Source organism: Microcebus murinus, chromosome 16 (genome assembly GCF_040939455.1).
Source record: "Microcebus murinus isolate Inina chromosome 16, M.murinus_Inina_mat1.0, whole genome shotgun sequence".
Classification (NCBI taxonomy): domain Eukaryota; kingdom Metazoa; phylum Chordata; class Mammalia; order Primates; family Cheirogaleidae; genus Microcebus; species Microcebus murinus.
In genome coordinates this window covers 33,426,105-33,445,341 of record NC_134119.1, presented here as the reverse complement: position 1 = coordinate 33,445,341, position 19,237 = coordinate 33,426,105, and the positions used below count along the sequence as shown (strand labels likewise).

Genomic DNA, 19,237 nt, shown 5'->3' with positions numbered 1-19,237 from the left:
CTACTAAAAATAGAAAGAAATTAACCAGACAACTAAACATATATAGAAAAAATTAGCCAGGCATGGTTGCACATGCCTCAGCTACTCAGGAGGCTGAGGCAGCAGGATTGCTTGAGCCCAGGAGTCTGAGGTTGCTGTGAGCGAGGCTGACGCCATGGCACTCTAGCTTGGGCAACAGAGACTCTGTCTCAAAAACAAACAAACAAACAAAAAAAAACTATACACTTGATGGAGAATCGAGGAAGACAATTTAATGTTTCATCCAAATCCAGAGGTGCATCAAATTAAATGACAGCTCCACTTGGCGAATGGCTGTTACATGATGGCATCCAAGAAGAAATGGTGGGTGATGGACAAATTCAAAAATGCTTCCCCCAAAGGTGATGGTTCTTTAAAAAGTTTCAGGTCACAATCCTTGCAGAAACACTGGTGCCCAGCACACTAATTCACGGTCCAGGAAACACGGGTCTTTCAGGTTTCAAGGGGCTGGGGTGCCCCAACAATCATGCTTCTGTGCTGCAATTAAGAGGGTCCTTTGGACTGGACAAGGAGCAAGTGGGAACTGTACACCATCAGTCATAGTGGATGGCAGTGTAAAAGATGATCCAAATGACCTAGTGAGGAGACAAGCAATGTTCATAGGTCACCTGGGTCAACATAGGCCCCAATTCCAGTAAACAAAATGATGCCAGATGAGAATGTGTACCCAGGGTGCTCGCTGGGGCCTATCCAATGCACAATCTGCTTGGGGGCCTACATATTTTGCTGAAATAAAGCTGTCTCCAGAGCCCAGGATCAACCACCTGTGTTCCTAAAGAGAGCCCCTTACAAGCCCCTCCTCCCACCAAACAGCAACCCTAGCCCCAGAGGGTATAGATATAGGGATGATACACACAAAGCATTCTGTACTGCTAGCAGCTGTTAGGATCACAAATGTGAAAACACCATTACACCTTGTCAGCTCTATATCAAAGCAGAGATTATCAAACTTGGCTACCAACTACTATTCCTGAGATCTTTATATACACACACACATATACAGATAGATGGATGCCCAGCACATCTCAAAAGATCTTTATTTTATGGGTTTTTTTTTTTTTTTTTTGAGACAGAGGCTCACTCTGTTGCCCAGGCATCAGCTTAACTCATAGCAACCTCAAACCCCTGGGCTCAAGTGATCTCTTGCCTCAGGCTCCTGAGTAGCTGGGACTACAGGCACGTGCTACCACACCTGGCTAATTTTTCTATTTTAAGTAGAAATGGGGCCTCGCTCTTGCTCAGGCTGGTCTTGAATTCCTAACCTCAAGCCATCTTCCTGCCTTGGCTTCCCAGAATGCTGGGAGTACAGGCATGACCCACTGTGCCTGGCCTATTTTACAGGTTTGGGCTAGGCTCTGGCCATATAGGGTCATGAGTTTAACTTTTTTAAAAAACCAAAAACCAATTTTGAAATGTAATTCATATTTTATAAAGTTTTCCTTTTTAAAACTTTAGAGATGGAGTCTCACTACATTGCTCAGGCTGGTCTCAAACTCCTGGGTTCAAGCAGTCCTCCCATCTCAGCCTCCTAAGTAGCTGGGATTACAGGTATGTGCCACTTCACCCTTTTTAAAGTGTACAATTCAGAGATCTTCCATATGTTCAGAGTTGTGTTAACATCACCACTGATTCGAAAACATTACTCCAAAAGAAAGCCTATTTCCTTTATCACTTACTTCCTATTTCCCCCTCTGCCCAGCCACTGGCAACCACTCATCTACTTTTTGTCTGTATGGATCTGCCTATTGTGGACATTTTACATATGGGATCATAAGATATGTGGCCTTTGGATTCTTCCACTTAGCATAGGTTTTCAAGGTTCATCTATGTTGCAGCATGTATCAGTACTTCCTTTTTATGGCCAAATAACATTCTACTGCATGGATATATAATATTCATCAGGTGGATGGCCATTTCGGTTTGTCCTTTTTAGCTATTATGAATAATGCTATAAATGTATTTTTAAATGTTACCCAGTTCCTATTATGTAGCCAGGGTTAAGAATCAGATGTAGAAGCTGACAATGGGCCCTGGATTTACCCATTATGGGGAGATTATACAGTATATTATACATCTTTTGGGACAACATGGCTCAAAAGAGGTCATGCCTTTTGAAAAATGGCACCCTAATCACATTTTGACGCAATCAGTGGGCTCCCCTCAAGTGATTGACACCTCATGAAATGAATAGTGCCTACTGTGAAACTATCAGCTACACATACCATGAACAAGGCAAAAGAGGTCATAAACCCCTCTTTTGTGAGCTCCCATGTGCCGCCATATTCTTCTTCATCAATCTGTAGGTAGTTGCTGAAGTAGAGGTACAGGACTCCTGCGTTGATTAGGCAGAATCTGGAGTGAGGAGGACAAGCACCAAACACAAACTATAAGCTTAGAAGACTCAACTCCCACAATCACTGTTCCACTCTATTAGGGCACTCACTGTGCTCCACAGTTAACTAACTGCGTATGTGTCTGCCCCACCAAGTAGGGGGTGACCTGAAGAGGCAGAAGTTACTTGGGTTCAAACAAGAGGGGTTTTCTTCCCCCAAATATAAGTTTGTTCAGACATAGGTTGTAAGACCTTGTACAAGTCTCTTGAGATGGGTTTCAGTTCCCTCATCTGTAAGATGGGGAGGCTGAAGGGTATTACGGGGTAAGTGAAATACTACACAAAAATGCTTAGGCCCTCAATGGAACTGCCCACTTAGCTGAGCTAGAGGACTAAGATCAGCGATGGGAGTGGAATTGAAGCCAGCCATCTGTGAGCACCCCTGGGAAGGTCTCTGACCCCCACAATGTATTTAGCTGATGCAAGACTTGGAATGCAGCGAGCAGGAACATATCACCCTGCTTGCCTGATCTCTTGTTTTCAGTGTGATCAAGACTTTCTTTGTCACCTTTCCAGTTGTTGCATCTAACCTACCAGGGGGACTGTGTGTCTCAGGCCACATCCCTTCTGAAGGCTCCCAATGCGTGAAGTGTGGGCTGGTGCAGTGGTGTGAGTACAAATTGGCACTCGAGAGGATGGGGGAGACCCCGAGGCTGCCTGAGCAAGGTGGGGATGGGGTGGGGAGTGCATCCTTCAGAAGTCTAGTTCATGAGTAGTGAGACCATGGGCTTTCTCAACATGTGGGGGAAATGGGCTGGGAGACCGGTTTAGACCTGTACTCATGTTTTAGGACAAGGACCAGGAAAGTAGCTGAATGGTGGGAGAGGGGGTAAGAACCCCCAAAGTCTTCAAACCTAAGGGCCTGGTAATATAATGGTTGTAGAACAGAAGCAGGAAGTACGCAATACAGTCCTTAGCTTGGCCATGTTGTGGCCACATCCTTATCTTCTGCCAGAAATCTTACGACCCAGCCAAATCTGGCTACCTCCCTCTGAGAGAAGTTTCATTTTGGACAGGCAGATGGCTCTAGATGGAGGCTACTGATGGAAGCAGGAAATGTCACTCTGAGGATCAAATGATGAGCTAGGGATGGAGGGTGACTGGAGACTTAGGGGAGCGTGGAAGATAGGGAGAGAAAAGGGCTGACACAGGCTCTGCTTTCCAGGGCTTACACACTAAGCAGGAAGTAAAGTCACAGAAACAAGAGTGTTAAGTCCAATATTTGGTGGTCAAGGGGGAAGGGCCAGGAAAGAACTTGAAGTGTTTAAACTGAGGTTTAAGGAAGGGCATGGTTTACATTTTGTAAATAAGCAAGAGTTAAAAGCAAATGTGTAGACAAATTAATACTCCTGGGCTCAAGTGATCCTCCTGCCTCAGCCTCCTGAGTAGCTAGGACTACAGGCATGCGCCACCATGCCCGGCTAATTTTTTCTATATATTTTTAATTGGCCAATTAATTTCTTTCTATTTTTAGTAGAGACGGGGGTCTCCCTCTTGCTCAGGCTGGTCTCGAACTCCTGACGTCGAGCAATCCGCCTGTCTCGTCCTCCCAAGTGCTAGGATTACAGGCGTGAGCCACCATGCCCGGCCTTGATTATGGTTTTAACCACTTTGGTACGGCGCTCACCTGCCGAGAAACCTTGCCCACAGCTGGCACTCATAGTCCGCACGATAGTTTGTGCTGTGCATTGACGACAAATCCATTTTGCTCTTGTGTGATGAGGAAAGCTTTAAAGCACTGAAAGCTTGTTTTACTTTATAGGCAGCTTTACTTATAATGTAAATCAGAATAGGTAACATATACATATATGTTTTCATTACGTTATTTTAAATGTTCACAATTTTATTTTGATAAATGAAAACTTAGAAAAGTCATATCATGGCTGTCGGCTAAAGTCGCTGTGCACATTCATCTGTGGCTACTGACTATAGTCGACGCTCGTACCGAAGTGGTTAAAAAAACTTTAACACACATTCACTGAGCACCTACTAATCATGTTCCAAGCTCTATGAGAGGGACCAAGAGGCAGGAGGGGATGGACACTGTCCCTCCCTGATAATGGAAAACCTCAGCAGACAGCAGGACCCATCACTCAGATCTCAGGCAAATTATAAATAACGAGACCCGAGGAAATGGTTTTACCTTAACAGGCCCTAACTGGTAACCACAACAGAAAGAAATGAGGGGAAGCAAGTTGGGGTTGAGACATAGGGCGGTTAAGGAGAGAAGAAGTCACCAGAAATGAGCACTAGAGCAGTCCTGCCCTAAGCCCAAGCAGCTGGGTCCGACAGATGGAGAGGGGACATGTGTGGAAAAATCAATGTCCTTGGCTCTTTCCAAGCGCAGGGGAAAAGGTGCCAACCAGAAGGAGGGAAGGGATTTGTGTGGAGAGAAACTGGCTCTGGCAGGACAGTGTGGGACTGAATCCCAGAAAACAGGCCGTCCTGAAACACGGCACTATGCACTGTGGGTGAGCCACTCCAAGGTGCATTCACTCCCAACCATCCCACTTCCTGTTTTCTTAAGTCACATCTTACCACTGTTTACAGTGAACCATTTACGAAATATCTACATTGTACCAAACACTAAGTTTAGCTATTTACTTGCATTATCTCATTTAATTCTAATTATCAACCACACTTATACTGCCCCTATTTTACTGATGCGGAAACTCAGATAAGCCCAAAATTATGTAGCTTGAAAGTAGCAGAGCTGGAACATGAATCTAGACTTTTTTATAAAGTTTTTGAAAAGTCTGTTTGGGCACACTAGGAAAGATACTGAGCTAGCTCTAATCCTTCCTATATTATTCCTAGATTGGATGACTTCTAAGAAATCTCTTAAGAATCCCACAACACCAGACAGGTACAGGGACTCTGAACTAGCATTACTCCTTTCCTCGACAAGTGGTCTTGCACAATAAGAAACAGCCTCTTGCCTTTGGGTTGCCCTCCTCCCTCTCTGGCATTCTCCTGTCTTTTTTTCTCTCATAGACAGCTCAAACAGGTTGACCAACATTCTAAAAATCGATTTCTATACCACCTTCAACCTGGGAAGATCTCTATAAACCCCAGGTCCTATGTCTCTTTACCCTCAGTCTTCCAGTGCCCATTCTGTTAAGGTCAGGCAGAGCAGGGTCTTGTTCTGTCACACAGGCTGGAGTGCAGTGGCTCATTGCAGACTTGAACTCCTGGGTTTAAGTGATCTCCCTGCTTCAGCCTCCTATACCAATGGGACTACGGGCATGCGCCACCATGCACAGATAAATTTTTAATCTTTTGTAGAGATGGGGTCTCAGTATGTCACCCAGGCTGATCTCAAACTCCTGGTCTCAAGTAATCCTCCTGCCTTTGCCTCCCAAAGTGCTGCTGGGATTACAGGCCATTGCACCCAGCCACATAGAGTATAATAAACTCTTAACCGTTCCCTTGTACAAACATCTTGTTCAATATCATAAATCAAAAAGCCTCTTTTAATTAGAAGAGGGGACCATACAATTTCTTTTAGGTTGTCTTCTGAGAAAGCAGGTAACTCAAATGTTTGAAACATACTTCACCCCTTTTACTCTAGAGTAAGGGAATAAGAAGAAATGTGATCACACCTAAAACAATCAATGTGGTTTTACATGGGAGAAGGGTGACAGTTTGTATTCCCTATGTGAAAAGAGAAATGGGCCAGGTGGTATGGCTCACACCTGTAATTCCAGCACTTCAGGAGATGAAGGTGAGAGGATTAGATAGTTTAAGCCAGGAGTTCAAGACCAGCCTGCAGAACATAGCTAGATCCTGTCTCTACAAAAAATTAGCTAGAGGCTGGGCACAGTGGCTCATGCCTGTAATCCTAGCTCTTCGGGAGGCCGAGGCAGGTGGATTGCTCAAGGTCAGGAGTTTGAAACCAGCCTGACCAAGGGCGAGACCCATCTCTACTATAAATAGAAAGAAATTAATTGACCAACTAATATATATAGAATAAATTAGCCGAGCATGGTGGCGCATGCCTGTAGTCCCAGCTACTTGGGAGGCTGAGGCAGGAGGATCGCTTGAGCCCAGGAGTTTGAGGTTGCTATGAGGTAGGCTGACGCCATGGCACTCACTCTAGCCTGGGCAACAAAGTGAGACTCTGTCTCAAAAAAAAATAATAAAATAAATTAGCTAGGTGTGGTGGTGAGTGCCTGTAGTCCTAGCTACTTGAGAGGCAAAGGTGGGAGGATCACCTGAGCCTAGGAGCTTGAGGTTACAGTGAGCTATGATCATGCTACTGCACTCCAGCCTGGGCCACAGAGAGAGACCTTGTCTCTAAACAAACAAACAAACAATAAATAAATAAGAAAAGACCAGTAAGATAAAGGTATACATATCCCAGTTACCCTGATTTGATCATTATGCATTGGATACATGTATCAAAATATCAGATGTACCCCCAAAATATGTAAAACTGTGATACATCAATTAAAAAAAATACAGAAAAAAAGGCCAGGCCCTCCTGTTTCCATAACAGCTCACCCAAGATTCCTATCTTAAAGCAACTCCTGGCCGGGCGCGGTGGCTCACGCCTGTAATCCTAGCTCTCTGGGAGGCCGAGACGGGCGGATTGCTCAAGGTCAGGAGTTCAAAACCAGCCTGAGCAAGAGCGAGACCCCGTCTCTACTATAAATAGAAAGAAATTAATTGGCCAACTGATATGTATATAAAAAATTAGCCGGGCATGGTGGTGCATGCCTGTAGTCCCAGCTACTCGGGAGGCTGAGGCAGAAGGATCGCTCGAGCCCAGGAGTGTGAGGTTGCTGTGAGCTAGGCTGACGCCACGGCACTCACTCTAGCCTGGACAACAAAGCAAGACTCTGTCTCAAAAAAAAATAAATAAATAAATAAAAAAAAAGCAACTCCTACACATCTTTTTAATTTAATCTGCTGGGCATGTGGACTTGTTAAACTGAGCCATGACCATGACCAGAAGCTGGCATCAAGTATGCTACCACTGGCCACAGGAGCACAACAAAATGCGAAGGGCCCAACCTCCTACCTTGGGGCTGCTTTTAAAATGTAGGGACCTAAGCTGGGCAAGGTGGGGTACTTACCTGTGGTCCCATCTACTCAGGAGACTGAGGCAGGAAGACTGCTCAGCCTAGGAGTTTAAGACCAAGCCTGGGCAGCATAGCAAGATCCTGCCTCTTAAAAAAAATAGACCTGAAATAACTTCTGACAAAGCCAAGATTTAGTACACTGAGCACAGTGCCAGGCACAAAGGAGATGGTCAAGTACAGAATATCCACCATTTCCCTAACTTCCAAAGGTATAAAAGTTATGCCAGAACTGGAGTATCCCAAACTTCAGGAAGGTAACCTGCCTGACCTGAGATGCTCCATGGCCTGTTGAACTCAGGAGTGCCACACTAGACCCAGGAGTGCCATTTATGAAGGCACCTTTTTGCTTTAGTCATTACACACACCCTCCAAAGTAGCAATGGCCTTTTCCATAAAGGGAAAACAAAACCTACATTAAAAAAAAAAACATGGCACTTATGGTACCATGTACTCAGGAGGCTGAAGCAGGAGGATTACTTGAGCTTAGGAGTTCAAAAAAAGGAAAAGAGATGATATCATAAAAATGCAAGACATCCAAGACTTACCCTGCTATTCCCAAGAAACCTCGTAATGGCAAAACTCCCCAAATGACACCCAGGACCACAGCAATGATCTGTCTGAACCAGTAGATCACATCTAAAAATTCATCCTGTAGAAAAGACAGATAGATAATGCATGTATTATCTGGGGTGGGTACCACAGTATGGGGGAGGTGAGGCGGGACAGAAAAGCTTTCTGCTAAACACTGCTAAACACAGGGAAATTTTCCCTTAAAACAAATAGTATGTGGTTCTTGCATCACCTGTTATACTAAAATGTGGTGGGAAACAATATATTTAGACATCTTTTTTTTTTTTTTTTTTTTTTTTGAGACAGAGTCTCACTTTCTTGCCCAGGCTAGAGTGAGTGCCGTGGCGTCAGCCTGGCTCACAGCAACCTCAATCTCCTGGGCTCAGCGATCCTACTGCCTCAGCCTCCCTAGTAGCTGGGACTACAGGCATGTGCCACCATGCCCGGCTAATTTTTTTTATATAGATATTAGTTGGCCAATTAATTTCTTTCTGTTTATAGTAGAGACGGGGTCTCGCTCAGGCTGGTTTTGAACTCCTGACCTGGAGCAATCCGCCCGCCTCGGCCTCCCAGAGTGCTAGGATTACAGGCGTGAGCCACCGCGCCCGGCCTATTTAGACATCTTAAGTGATCACTTCCAGAGTCTGTGCTCTAGATCAAAATTTTAGAGAAATCATTTACATTTTTTTAGAAACTGCATATATGAAATATCTTCTAATGAAACGGTTGTGATAGTAACAGTGCTACTGGCCACAGAGAAAGATTAGAACAAAAGTGCTGGAGACAGGTGCCAGCATATCTAAGTTTCATAGAAGGACACAGAAGACTCAGGTTTTTGATCTGCCCTAGATTCCAGAAACCGGTCCTTATACAAGGAAAGAAAGAAATGACACAGCGGATCAGAAAGAGACTGCAGGTTTTGCAAGAGCTGGGGGCAGGACAAGGGCACCTTGAGGAAGTGCCTCCCATCCCCCCTTATAGGAACTCCAGGAAAGAAAACCCACTTCAGCAGCCCATAAAAACAAAAGATTGCAAATATAATATTCTTTTTAAGCTACCTGGACTCAAGTGGTTTGTGATGGTCCCTTCCAGATCACGGAGCAGAGTTGGGGAATGTCCACACTTAGATCCTCTGAATGTGATCAGTAAGAACATCCTGAAGCCCCGACCATTTCTCACACACATTTGGTAACGTTTCTTTCTCTCTCTCACATACACACTCACTCAGAAGGTGGTCTCAGTCTTCCCTCTTGATTCTCACACCTATTAGTATTTTTTTTATTCAACAATCAAGCACTATCAGCTCACCATCAGCGAGCCTCACTACAAGGAAAACGCTTTTAATGCACTTAATTTTCAGAGCGGTCCTGAGAATTCAGTGAGATTATGCATGGAGAGGACCTGACCTATAGAAAGTATTCAGTAGAAGCCTGTTACTGTTACCGTTTGTGTTAAAGACTGTGTTAATTTAATCGAACAAGTAACTTAAGATCCTACTAGAAAAAAAAAAAGCGGAGGCCGAATCGAATTCAGCTCAGTCACGCCGTTCAGGCGCACGCCCTGCCCGCAGATGACAACTCCTCTGCCCCCTCCTCGCCGCTCCCGCGTGACCAGGCGGCTTCTTCCTTAAGCCACTCCGCGGGAAGCTCCTAGCCCGGCTGTCAGGCCCGTGCCCTCCAAGTTCGCCCCGACACCCTTAGGCCACCCGCCCCACTTCTCCACTCGATCGCACCCGGACGGGGGCAGGGGTAGGCCCAGGCCAGTCCGCCCAGTCCCAGCCGGCTCCTCGAACCTGCGTCCTCCCTGGACCCCGCCGCACCCACCTTGTCCTCCCAGGCCGCGTCGCTCCGCAGCACCTTGCTCCAGACAGAGACTTTGAGGGCCCCGTTGGCCAGCTGCGGCTGAGGCGGCTCCTCCTTCCGCCGCCCGCCGCTCATCCTCCCGTCGCGCCGCCCAGGCCGGGCTTGGGGCGCGCGGGCTGAGCCAAAGGGCGTCGGGGTCTAGGGTCGCGGGTCCCGGAGAGGCGGCGGCAGGCTCCGCGGTCGGGTCCCGCGACGCGCCGCAGCTCCTCTCCGCCAGGCTGCCGGGCTCTGCGCTCCACCTAGCAGGCGCCGCGGAGGGCGGGGCGGCGCAACGGCGTGTCCACGCAGCCAATCGGCGGCCGCCCAGCCGGCCCAGCGACGAGCGGCCGCCGCCTCAGCGCAAGCGCTCTACGCGTGGCGGAAGTGACGACAAGTTTCCGCCAGGTGCGCGGTAGAGTGGGAGGAAAGGGACAATCTTGGCAGGAACGGCGACATGAGCGCAAGGAGGCGCTGTGGAGACTGAAGAAGAGCATGTAAGGTAGGAACAGAGGATTGGCAGTGAGCGTGGCCGGGTCAGCCACAGCTGCCGCTGGAGCAGCGGGGCAGGGACGGCTCTGCCTTTCCTGAGGCGGTCTGGCGACCTGCTCTCCTGCTAAGCCCAGACCCTGCTCCCAGGGAGCCCCCAGCTGCCCCTCAGGTTTTAGCCCTGCTCATTTCTCCCCTGACCCTGCAAGTTCTGTGGGACCTTGTAGAAGATGCAAACTCTTAGGCTGGGTGCGGTGGCTCACGCATGTAACCCTAGCACTTTGGGAGGCCAAGGCGGGAGGATTGCTTGAGGCCAGGAGTTCAAGGCTAGCCTGAGCAAGAGCGGAAAAACTATCTAGGCGTGGTGGCATGTACCTGTAGTTCCAGCTACTCGGGAGGCTGAGGCAGGAGGATCGCTTGAGCCCAGGAAATTTGAGATTGCAATGAGCTATGATGAGGCCACTACACTTCAACCTGGGCGACAGAGCAAGACAATATATCAAAAAAATATATATATATTTTTAACTCTTCTGTAACAACTAAGTGTCTCATCTTGTCCAGCAAATGAGAGAGTCCTGGGGCCCCGAGTTTCTAAGGCTGTATAGCAAGTTCAAACCGAGAACTCTTCAGGGTGAAATAAAAGGAGAATTTTATTAGGCATCAGCATATCTGAATTATTCATCTGTTGCATCCTCACTATGTGCTAAATTAGTGGTTCACGAAGTGTGTTTCCAGACCAGCAGCAACCACATCACCTGGGAATATGAGAGAGGTGCAAAACAAGCACCAGATATATTCCCCAGCAAACTGGTATTAACTGAGTAGCACCTAAGTGGACACATAGGTTCTACAGTAATAGGGTATTGGGGAGGTGGGAGGGGGGAGGGGGGCGGGTATATACAAACATAATGAGTGAGATGTGCACCATCTGGGGGATGGTCATGATGGAGACTCAGACTTTTGGGGGGAGGGGGGGAAATGGGCATTTATTGAAACCTTAAAATCTGTACCCCCATAATATGCCAAAATAATAAAAAAAAAAATTAAAAAAAAAATGAGAGAGGTGCAAATTCTCAGTCCCCATCCCAGACCTACTGAATCAGAAATTCTGGGGATGGAGCTCACATCAGTGCTTGAACAAGCCCTCTATGTGTTGTCATGCACACTATACTATGTAGTAAGTTGAGAGACCAAGGCACATTCCTTATGTGCAGTGGGTTTATAGAGCCAAGTAACTTGTCTAGAATGACTGAGTAATACCTGACTCCAAAATATGTGCTCTTAACCCTTAAGCTTTAAGTCATAAAGAATACCAACCAGGTGAGAACATCCATTACATACCCATCAACATTCACCTGTAGTTCTTCACTTTAGGTGAGCAACAGAATCTCTTAGGGAGCTGACGTTTTACATCCCAGCCCCACCCTAAGATCCTGTTTCAGTAGATTGAGTGGTGCTGGCCCCCCAAAGGTGATACATGTGGCCACAGACATTACTCTGTCTGGAATTGGTGGAGGGGCCATATACTTGATATGAGTGCACACCTTTATTCCTAACTTTCACATAGGTGTTCTTTTCAACCCTGCCTCTTTTTTGAACCAGTATCCCTCCCATGTGCAAGGTAAAGCTTAACCAACCCAGTCTGGTTTGGTAAGTGTCCACCCCACTGGTATAGAATCTCTTTTACAGACTCCCTGGTGCCATACAGCTCTGGAAACAAACTGAACGCTCTGTCATAGAATGTCTAAATAATATCTAGTTCATGGCCAAAAGGTACATTTTCACACCATGCTGGGTCTCCTCGAGGCAAAGGTGTGTACTGGGGAATCTGATCTGGTGGGTTAGAGAAGACTGAGCTCTGAAGGAAGAGTAGGGATTAAGAAAGAGAAGAGGGAGGGGAAGGGGAGAGGGAGCATTCAGGGAGATGAAACCATGTGAGCTGAGGGTAAGGAATGAAGCCACAAGTAGGGGAAGGAGAGGGAAGAATCATGCTGAGAATTTGCGTTTTATTCTAAGGGTCCAGGAAGGATTTGAGCAGGGGAAGTCATCAGGTTTACATCTTAGATCACTCTTGCTGCCATTTGGGGGACTGGATCAGAGTGTGAGACTAGTTAATAGACTGTTAAAGTCATTTAGGTGAGAGTTGGTGGGAGCACTGAAGATGGAGAAAACTGGATTAAAAACATCTTTTTAAGTAAAAATATTTTCAATTGTAGTAAAATATACCTTGCAAAGTTTATCATTTTAGCAGTTTTTAAGTGTACAGTTCAGTGTCATTAAGTACATTCCCTTTGCTGTGCAACCATCCATTTTTCAGAAGTTTTTCATCTTGTAAAACTGGAACTCTGTATCCATTACACAGTAACTCCCCTTACTCCTACTTCCCTAGCCCCTGACAACCATCATTCTACTTTCTCTCTCTATGAATTTGACTACTCTAAGTACTTCATATAAGTATAGTGTTTGTACTTTTGTGACTGGTTTGTTTCTCTTAGCAAAATGTGCTCAAGTGTGTAGCATGTGTCAGAATTTCCTTCCTTTTTAAGGGTGTTGTATGTATATACCACATTTCGCTTATCCATTCATCCATCAGTGGGTGCTTGTTTTGCTTATACTTTTTGACTATTCTGAATAATGCTGCTATGAACATGGGTATACAAATGTCTGTTTATGTCCCTGCATTCAGGGATATGATCCAGAGAAATTTCTGGATCATATTGTGATTCTGTTTTTAATTTTTTGAGGAAGCAGCAGTGCACGAGGGTTCCAAGACACTTATTTTTTTTCTGTTATTTTGATGATAGCCATCCTACTGGGTGTGAAGTAGTGTGGTTTTTGATTAGCATTTCCATAATGATTAGTAATATTGATTATCTGTTCATTTGTTTATTGGCCATTTGTATATCTTTGGAGAAATGTCTATTCAAGACCTTTGCCCATTTTTGAGTCTGGTTGGCTGTTTTTTGTTATTGAGTTTTAAGCATTCTTTATTTTGGATATTAATCCCTTATCATACATATGATTTGCAAATTTTTCTCCCATTCTGTGAGTTGCCTTTTTAGTCTATTGATAGTGTCCTTTGATGCAGAAAAGTTTTTAATTTTCATGAAGTCCAACTTTTCTATTTTTTCTTTTGTTGCATGTTCCTTTGGTGTAACACCCAAGAGATCGTTGCCAATCCAATGTCATAAAGCTTTTCCCATATATTTTCTTCTAAGAGTTTCATAGTTTTAGCTCTTTAAACTCTGATCCATTTTGAGTTAATTTTTGTATATGGTGTTAGGTATGGATCCAACTTCATTCTTTTGCATGTGGATAGCTATCTAGTTTTCCCAGCACTGTTTGTTGAAAAACCTGTCCTTTCCCTGTTGAATGGTCTTGGCACCCTTGTTGAAAATCATTTGACCATATCAGTGAGGGTTTATTTTTAGGCTTTCCATTCTATTCAATTGATCTATATATCTGTCTTTATGTCAGTGCCACACAATTTTGATTACTGTAGCTTTGTAGTAAGTTTTTTTTTAATTTTAATTTTTTTAACTCTTTTTTTTTTTTTCGGCATATTATGGGGGTACAGATTTTAAGGTTTCAATAAATGCCCTTTCCTGCCCTCCCCCTGTAGTAAGTTTTGAAATCAGAAAGTGTGAGTCCTCTTTGTCCTTTTTCAAGATTGTTTTGGCTATTCTTGGTCCCTTAAGATTCCATATATATTTTAGATTAATTTTTCTGTTTCTGCAAAAAAAAGTTTTTGAGATTTTGATAAGGATTGCAATGAATCTGTAGATTTTAGGAGAACCGACTTCTTAACAATATTGAGTGAATTCAGGATGTCTTTCCATTTATTTGTGTGTGTGTGTGTGTTTTTGACAGAGTCTCACTTTGTTGCCCCAGCCAGAGTGCAGTGGTGGCATCAGAGCTCACTGCAACCTCAAATTCCTGGGCCTAAGTGATCCTCCTGCCTTAGCCTCCTGAGTAGCTGGGACTACAGGTGTGTGCCACCACAACCTGCTGATTTTTCTTTCTTTCTTTTTTTTTTTTTTTTGTAGAGGAAGGGTCTTGCTGTGTTGCTCAGACTGGTCTCAAACTCCTGGTCTCAAGTGAGACCTATTTGTGTTTTTAATTTGTTTCAGTGGGCCAAGTGCAGTACCTCATGCCTATAATGCCAGCACTTTGGGAAGCTGAGGCAAGAGAATCACTTGAGTTCAGGTGTTTGAGACCAGCCTGGGCAGCATAGCAAGACCCCACTCTCTACAAAATATGTTTAAAAATTTACTTTTTCAAGGCTGGATGTTCAGACAAAAAAAAAATTTTACCTGGATATGGTGGTATGTGCCTATAGTTCTAGCTTCTTTGGAGGCTGAGACATGAGGATTGCTTGAGCCCAGGAGTTCGAGGCTACAGTGAGTTATGATTATGCTACTGTACTCCAGCCTTGGTGACTGAGTGAAACTCTATCTCAAAACAAAAATATTTTTTTTAGGCCTTGGGCAGTGGCTCATGCCTGTAATCCTAGCACTCTGGAACGCTGAGGAGGGAGGATCCCTTCAAGTCAGGAGTTTGAGACCAGCATGACAAAAAAAAGAAAAAATTGCAGTAATTTTTTTTTAATTTTAAGTTTTCAGTTTACAAGCCTTTCAACTCCTTGTTTAAGTTAATCCCTAAGTATTTTAATCTTTTAGATGCTATTATAAATTGCATTGTTTTCTTAATTTTCTTCAGATTGTTCATTGTTAGTATATAGAAATACAACTGATTTCTGTATGTTGATTTTGTATCCTGCAACTTTGCTGAATTCATTTATTAGTTCTAATAGTGTTTTGGTGGAATCTTTAGGGTTTTCTACATATAAGATCACATCATCTTTGAATACAGGTAGCTTTACTTCTTCAGAACAAAATAGGCACTAATTCTGTGTCATATTTGTGTTTGAAGTTCTGACCTTAACTCTGAGATTCATTGAATTTGTGTTTACATGGAGGTGGAGTAGGTGATAGAAAGTTATAATTGGAAGGGTCCTCAGATCCTGTAGTGCAGCCTAAGGTCACGCAGCAAGTTAGAGGTTCAACAGGCGTCTGAAACGTAATCCCTCTTCCTCCTCTTACCTTCCTAGAAGACAGAGAGCCAAGCTGGCATCCAGAGTGGAAGCCCTTGCCTAGAAAGTATTTTTTTTTTTTTTTTTTTGAGACAGAGTCTCACTCTGTTGTCCAGGCTAGAGTGAGTGCCTTGGCATCAGCCTAGCTCACAGCAACTTCAAACTCCCGGGCTCAAGCAATCCTGCTGCCTCTTCCTGATGAGTAGCTGGGACTACAGACATGCACCACCATGCCCAGCTAATTTTTTCTATATATATTAGTTGGCTAATTAATTTCTTTCTATTTATAGTAGAGTCGGGGTCTCGCTCTTGCCCAGGCTGGTTTCGCACTCCTGACCTCGAGCAATCCGCCTGCCTCGGCCTCCGCCTGGAAGGCATTTATGGGACTCAGACTTGATCCCTTTTTGCTTCCACCCAAGGCTTTCCTTATCTTAGGAAGTGGGGAATCTGGCTGAATCCCAGTGCATCCATCTGGTTAAAATAAACATCTTGGGTGGTCTCAGATGGAAAAGAACTTGATGAAGAGTCAGATTTGGAAGCAGGACAAATTTTGTCTTTGTGAGGTTGGAGCTTTTTAGCACCAGTTGAACATAAGATCTCTTTCCTCCCAGTACAATGTCTCTATATCACTGCCAGCTGCTTGTAGTGGGATTTGGATAGGAAAGTAGGCTCTGAGTGGTAAGATTGTGGCCCCAGACAGGACACCAGGACATGCTGATAGATCACAGATACTAGAAGTCCTGGGGGGGATGCTGGGGGTTGGCGGGGAACCCCCAGGAAAGAGCCATGGAGAGAGCACCTGTTGTGAAGTAGAGGTCTGAGTTTATATCCTGGTCATGTTTTCTTTTTGCCTACCATAAATGTTATACTAGCACTTAATGAGTCCTTATTAGGTGCCAGTCATTTTGCTAAATGTTTTATGTACATTTGTTTTCCTCCAAAGGCTGTCTGGGCTCTTAACCATTATACTAAACTCCTCCCTTGTTTACCTTTATTTTCAGTTTGTCTACAGTGAATGTTGATTACTTTGGCAATTAAAATAATAATCTCAGGAAACCTATACTTTACCTTCAACTTACCATGGACTTTTGGGGGTAAAGGAGAAGTCATATAGTTCAGGGAGGACTACTTGGTAGGACCCTTCTTCCTCTCATCTTGTAACTTTGAAAGATTGGGGTGCTATTTTCCCAGCCTAGCAGCTTCCTGGGGATAAGTCAGTGTCCTGATAATAAATGATCAGGTTCCTTGAAGAAGAGTATCAGAGTCTCCTATAGCATCAGTGAAGAGCACAGATCCCTGTCTAGGCCTTCAGGAAGCAAGTCCTGGGAATCTGCATTTTTGTAAGCTCTCTTGATGATCTTGATGTATATCTAGGCTTGAGAATCACTTCTCTGGGTAATTAGTTCCAATTCTGCCGCTTAAAAGCTGTGTGGTATGGGGTAAGTTATTTTCAGGGTTTTGTTTTTCCCTCAACTCTGTGCTGAGAGCAAGGGGGAGGTCAGATAGTAACAGTAACATATAGATCATCCTATTCCATCCTCCTGAGAGGTGTTACTATTCCCACTCTATTGATAAGGAAAGTAAAGTTTGGTGTAGTGAATTTACTTGCCTATGGTCATGACAGCTAGTCAGGGACATACCCAGAATTGAACTCAGGCATATATCATAGAGAAGCGCTTTCAAAATCAGTAGCACTGACAGCAGTGATCATTATTTCCACATCCTTCCTGAGTGCCAGACCTTATTCTCTGCAGCCCTGGTGTCTGCCACACCAGGGCAGACCTGGCCTCTGCCCTCTGGGAGCTTTCATGTAGCAGCTTTTAAACTAGAGTGTACTTTTAAAATCCAGAGTCCTGAGTCCTACCCCAGAGATTCTTATTCATAGGTCTGCATTGGGGGAAAAGTTTTCCAGTGGCATCAGGCAATACATAGCCAACCCAAAGAGACAGCAGGTACTTAAGACCAGGAGCAGAGGCTGGGGTGTGTTAGCTCATGCCTATAATCCTAGCACTCTGAGAGGCCAAGGTGGACAAATCGCTCAAGGTCAGGAGTTCGAAACCAGCCTGATCAAGAGCGAGACCCCATCTCTACTAAAAATACAAACAAATTAATTGGCCAACTAAAAATATATAGAAAAAATTAGCCGGGCATGGTGGCATCTGCCTGTAATCCCAGCTACTTGAGAGGCTGAGGCAGGATTGCTTGAGCCCAGGAGTTTGAGGTTGCTGTGAGCTAGGCTGATGCCATGGCACTCCAGCCAGGGCAACAGAGTGAGACTCTATCTCAAAAAAAACCAAAAAAAAAAAAAAAAAAAAAAAACCAAAAAACAACAAACCAGGAGCAGAGATGCATTTAAAAGCAGTTTCCTAAATGAGGCTATTATAAGGTGGATGTCCTCAGATCACATTCCCAGCTTCAGAGGGGGGCCCTAGCCACACTGTCCCTCAGTCTACTTTCATTATCTGGTATCTGCTCACTCTAGGGCTTGATTTGAGGCTCAATGCAGAAGACACTTTTTGATTCTTTGAAAAAGAGTTATGTAAGAAGTAATCTCTCCTTAGGTGGTTGAACCATCCAAATCACTTTCCCTTTTAGGGACAATTACGACTTTCCAGATGTGAAATGAGTATTAAATTCATTTTGAAGAGTCCTTCCAGCATGTTCCTGTTCTGCCAATCCCCAGGGTCAAGTGTCCAGTTTGAGAGGGAAGTGGGGAAAATTAGGACCATGGATGAATGGCTAAGGAGTGAGGGTACTTTAATCTGGAGAACTTGAGTGGAGACGCTCCATCTCCAGACAACCAAAGCAGAGTGACCTGTGGGAGAGACTGGATGCCCTCAATCCTGGGGTATTGGGAAGAAATCACAAAGCAGCTGATTTGGTTCATAGAAGAAACTTCTTGTGCTTAGCTCCATACCACTGTTACATAGCTGGATGCCAACAAGTGTTAAGTGTCCATCAAATAGGTTCTGGGCAGACCTCAGAGTGACCTTAAAGCCAGCTCCACACTTAGACCAGCTGTATGAGTTCAGGCAATTAACTTAAATCCCCACTCAGTTTCATCACCTAGGAGTGCATCTCACTTTTGTATGTATGTATATAAAAATTAAGAGATAATGAACATTGCACGGGCCCAGGCATACCCAGCAAAACTTGCTGTTTACTACTGTTGCAGACCTTGGTTTTTGTAGTCTGGGCTGCAAAAGGGAATTTACTAGCTTACATAATCGGGAAGTCTAGAGGTGGTACTGGTTTCAGACATGACTGGAGCCTCTCTCATATCTGCTTTCTGTGCTGGCTTCATGCTGCATTCATGCTCTCCTTCCTCACTGAGAGGGGGGAGGACAAAGTTTCCAGTTGTCTTAAGGTCATTTCCTGGCTGGGCGCAGTGGCTCACGCCTGTAATCCTAGCACTCTGGGAAGCTGAGGCGGGCAGATTGCTCAAGGTCAGGAGTTTGAAACCAGACTGAGCAAGAGCAAGACCCCATCTCTACTATAAATAGAAAGAAATTAATCGGCCAACTAATATATAGAAAAAATTAGCCGGGCATGGTGGCGCATGCCTGTAGTCCCAGCTACTCAGGAGGCTGAGGCAGGAGGATTGCTTGAGTCCAGGAGTTTGAGTTGCTGTGAGCTAGGCTGATGCCACAGCACTCACTCTAGCCTGGGCAACAAAGCAAGACTCTATCTCAAAAGAAAAAAAAAAAAAAAAAAAAGAACCGCGTTTCTGCTT

The 19,237-nt window shown here is 44.7% G+C and overlaps 1 protein-coding gene across 1 annotated transcript; it reads right to left on the bottom strand.

The window, feature by feature from the left end:
- Nucleotides 1-231: 231 nt before the first annotated feature.
- RAB5IF (RAB5 interacting factor) lies at nucleotides 232-10,229 on the bottom strand. Its single transcript, XM_012754758.3, has 4 exons — nucleotides 9,909-10,229; nucleotides 8,061-8,164; nucleotides 2,262-2,391; nucleotides 232-614 (listed from the first exon to the last, which is right to left on the bottom strand). The coding sequence occupies exons 1-4, from the start codon at nucleotides 10,020-10,022 to the stop codon at nucleotides 573-575; spliced, it is 390 nt and encodes a 129-aa protein (XP_012610212.1). The 5' UTR covers nucleotides 10,023-10,229; the 3' UTR covers nucleotides 232-572.
- Between the last annotated feature and the right edge of the window lie 9,008 nt (nucleotides 10,230-19,237).

Excerpts from the sequence above, each read along its gene's own strand:
- RAB5IF (XM_012754758.3), bottom strand. The coding sequence starts at position 10,022 with ATGAGCGGCGGGCGGCGGAAGGAGGAGCCGCCTCAGCCGCAGCTGGCC. Across the intron at positions 8,165-9,908 it reads ACGCGGCCTGGGAGGACAAG|GATGAATTTTTAGATGTGAT; the intron begins GTGGGTGCGGCG and ends TCTTTTCTACAG. Across the intron at positions 615-2,261 it reads CCTCTTTTGCCTTGTTCATG|GTCATTTGGATCATCTTTTA; the intron begins GTATGTGTAGCT and ends TCTCCTCACTAG.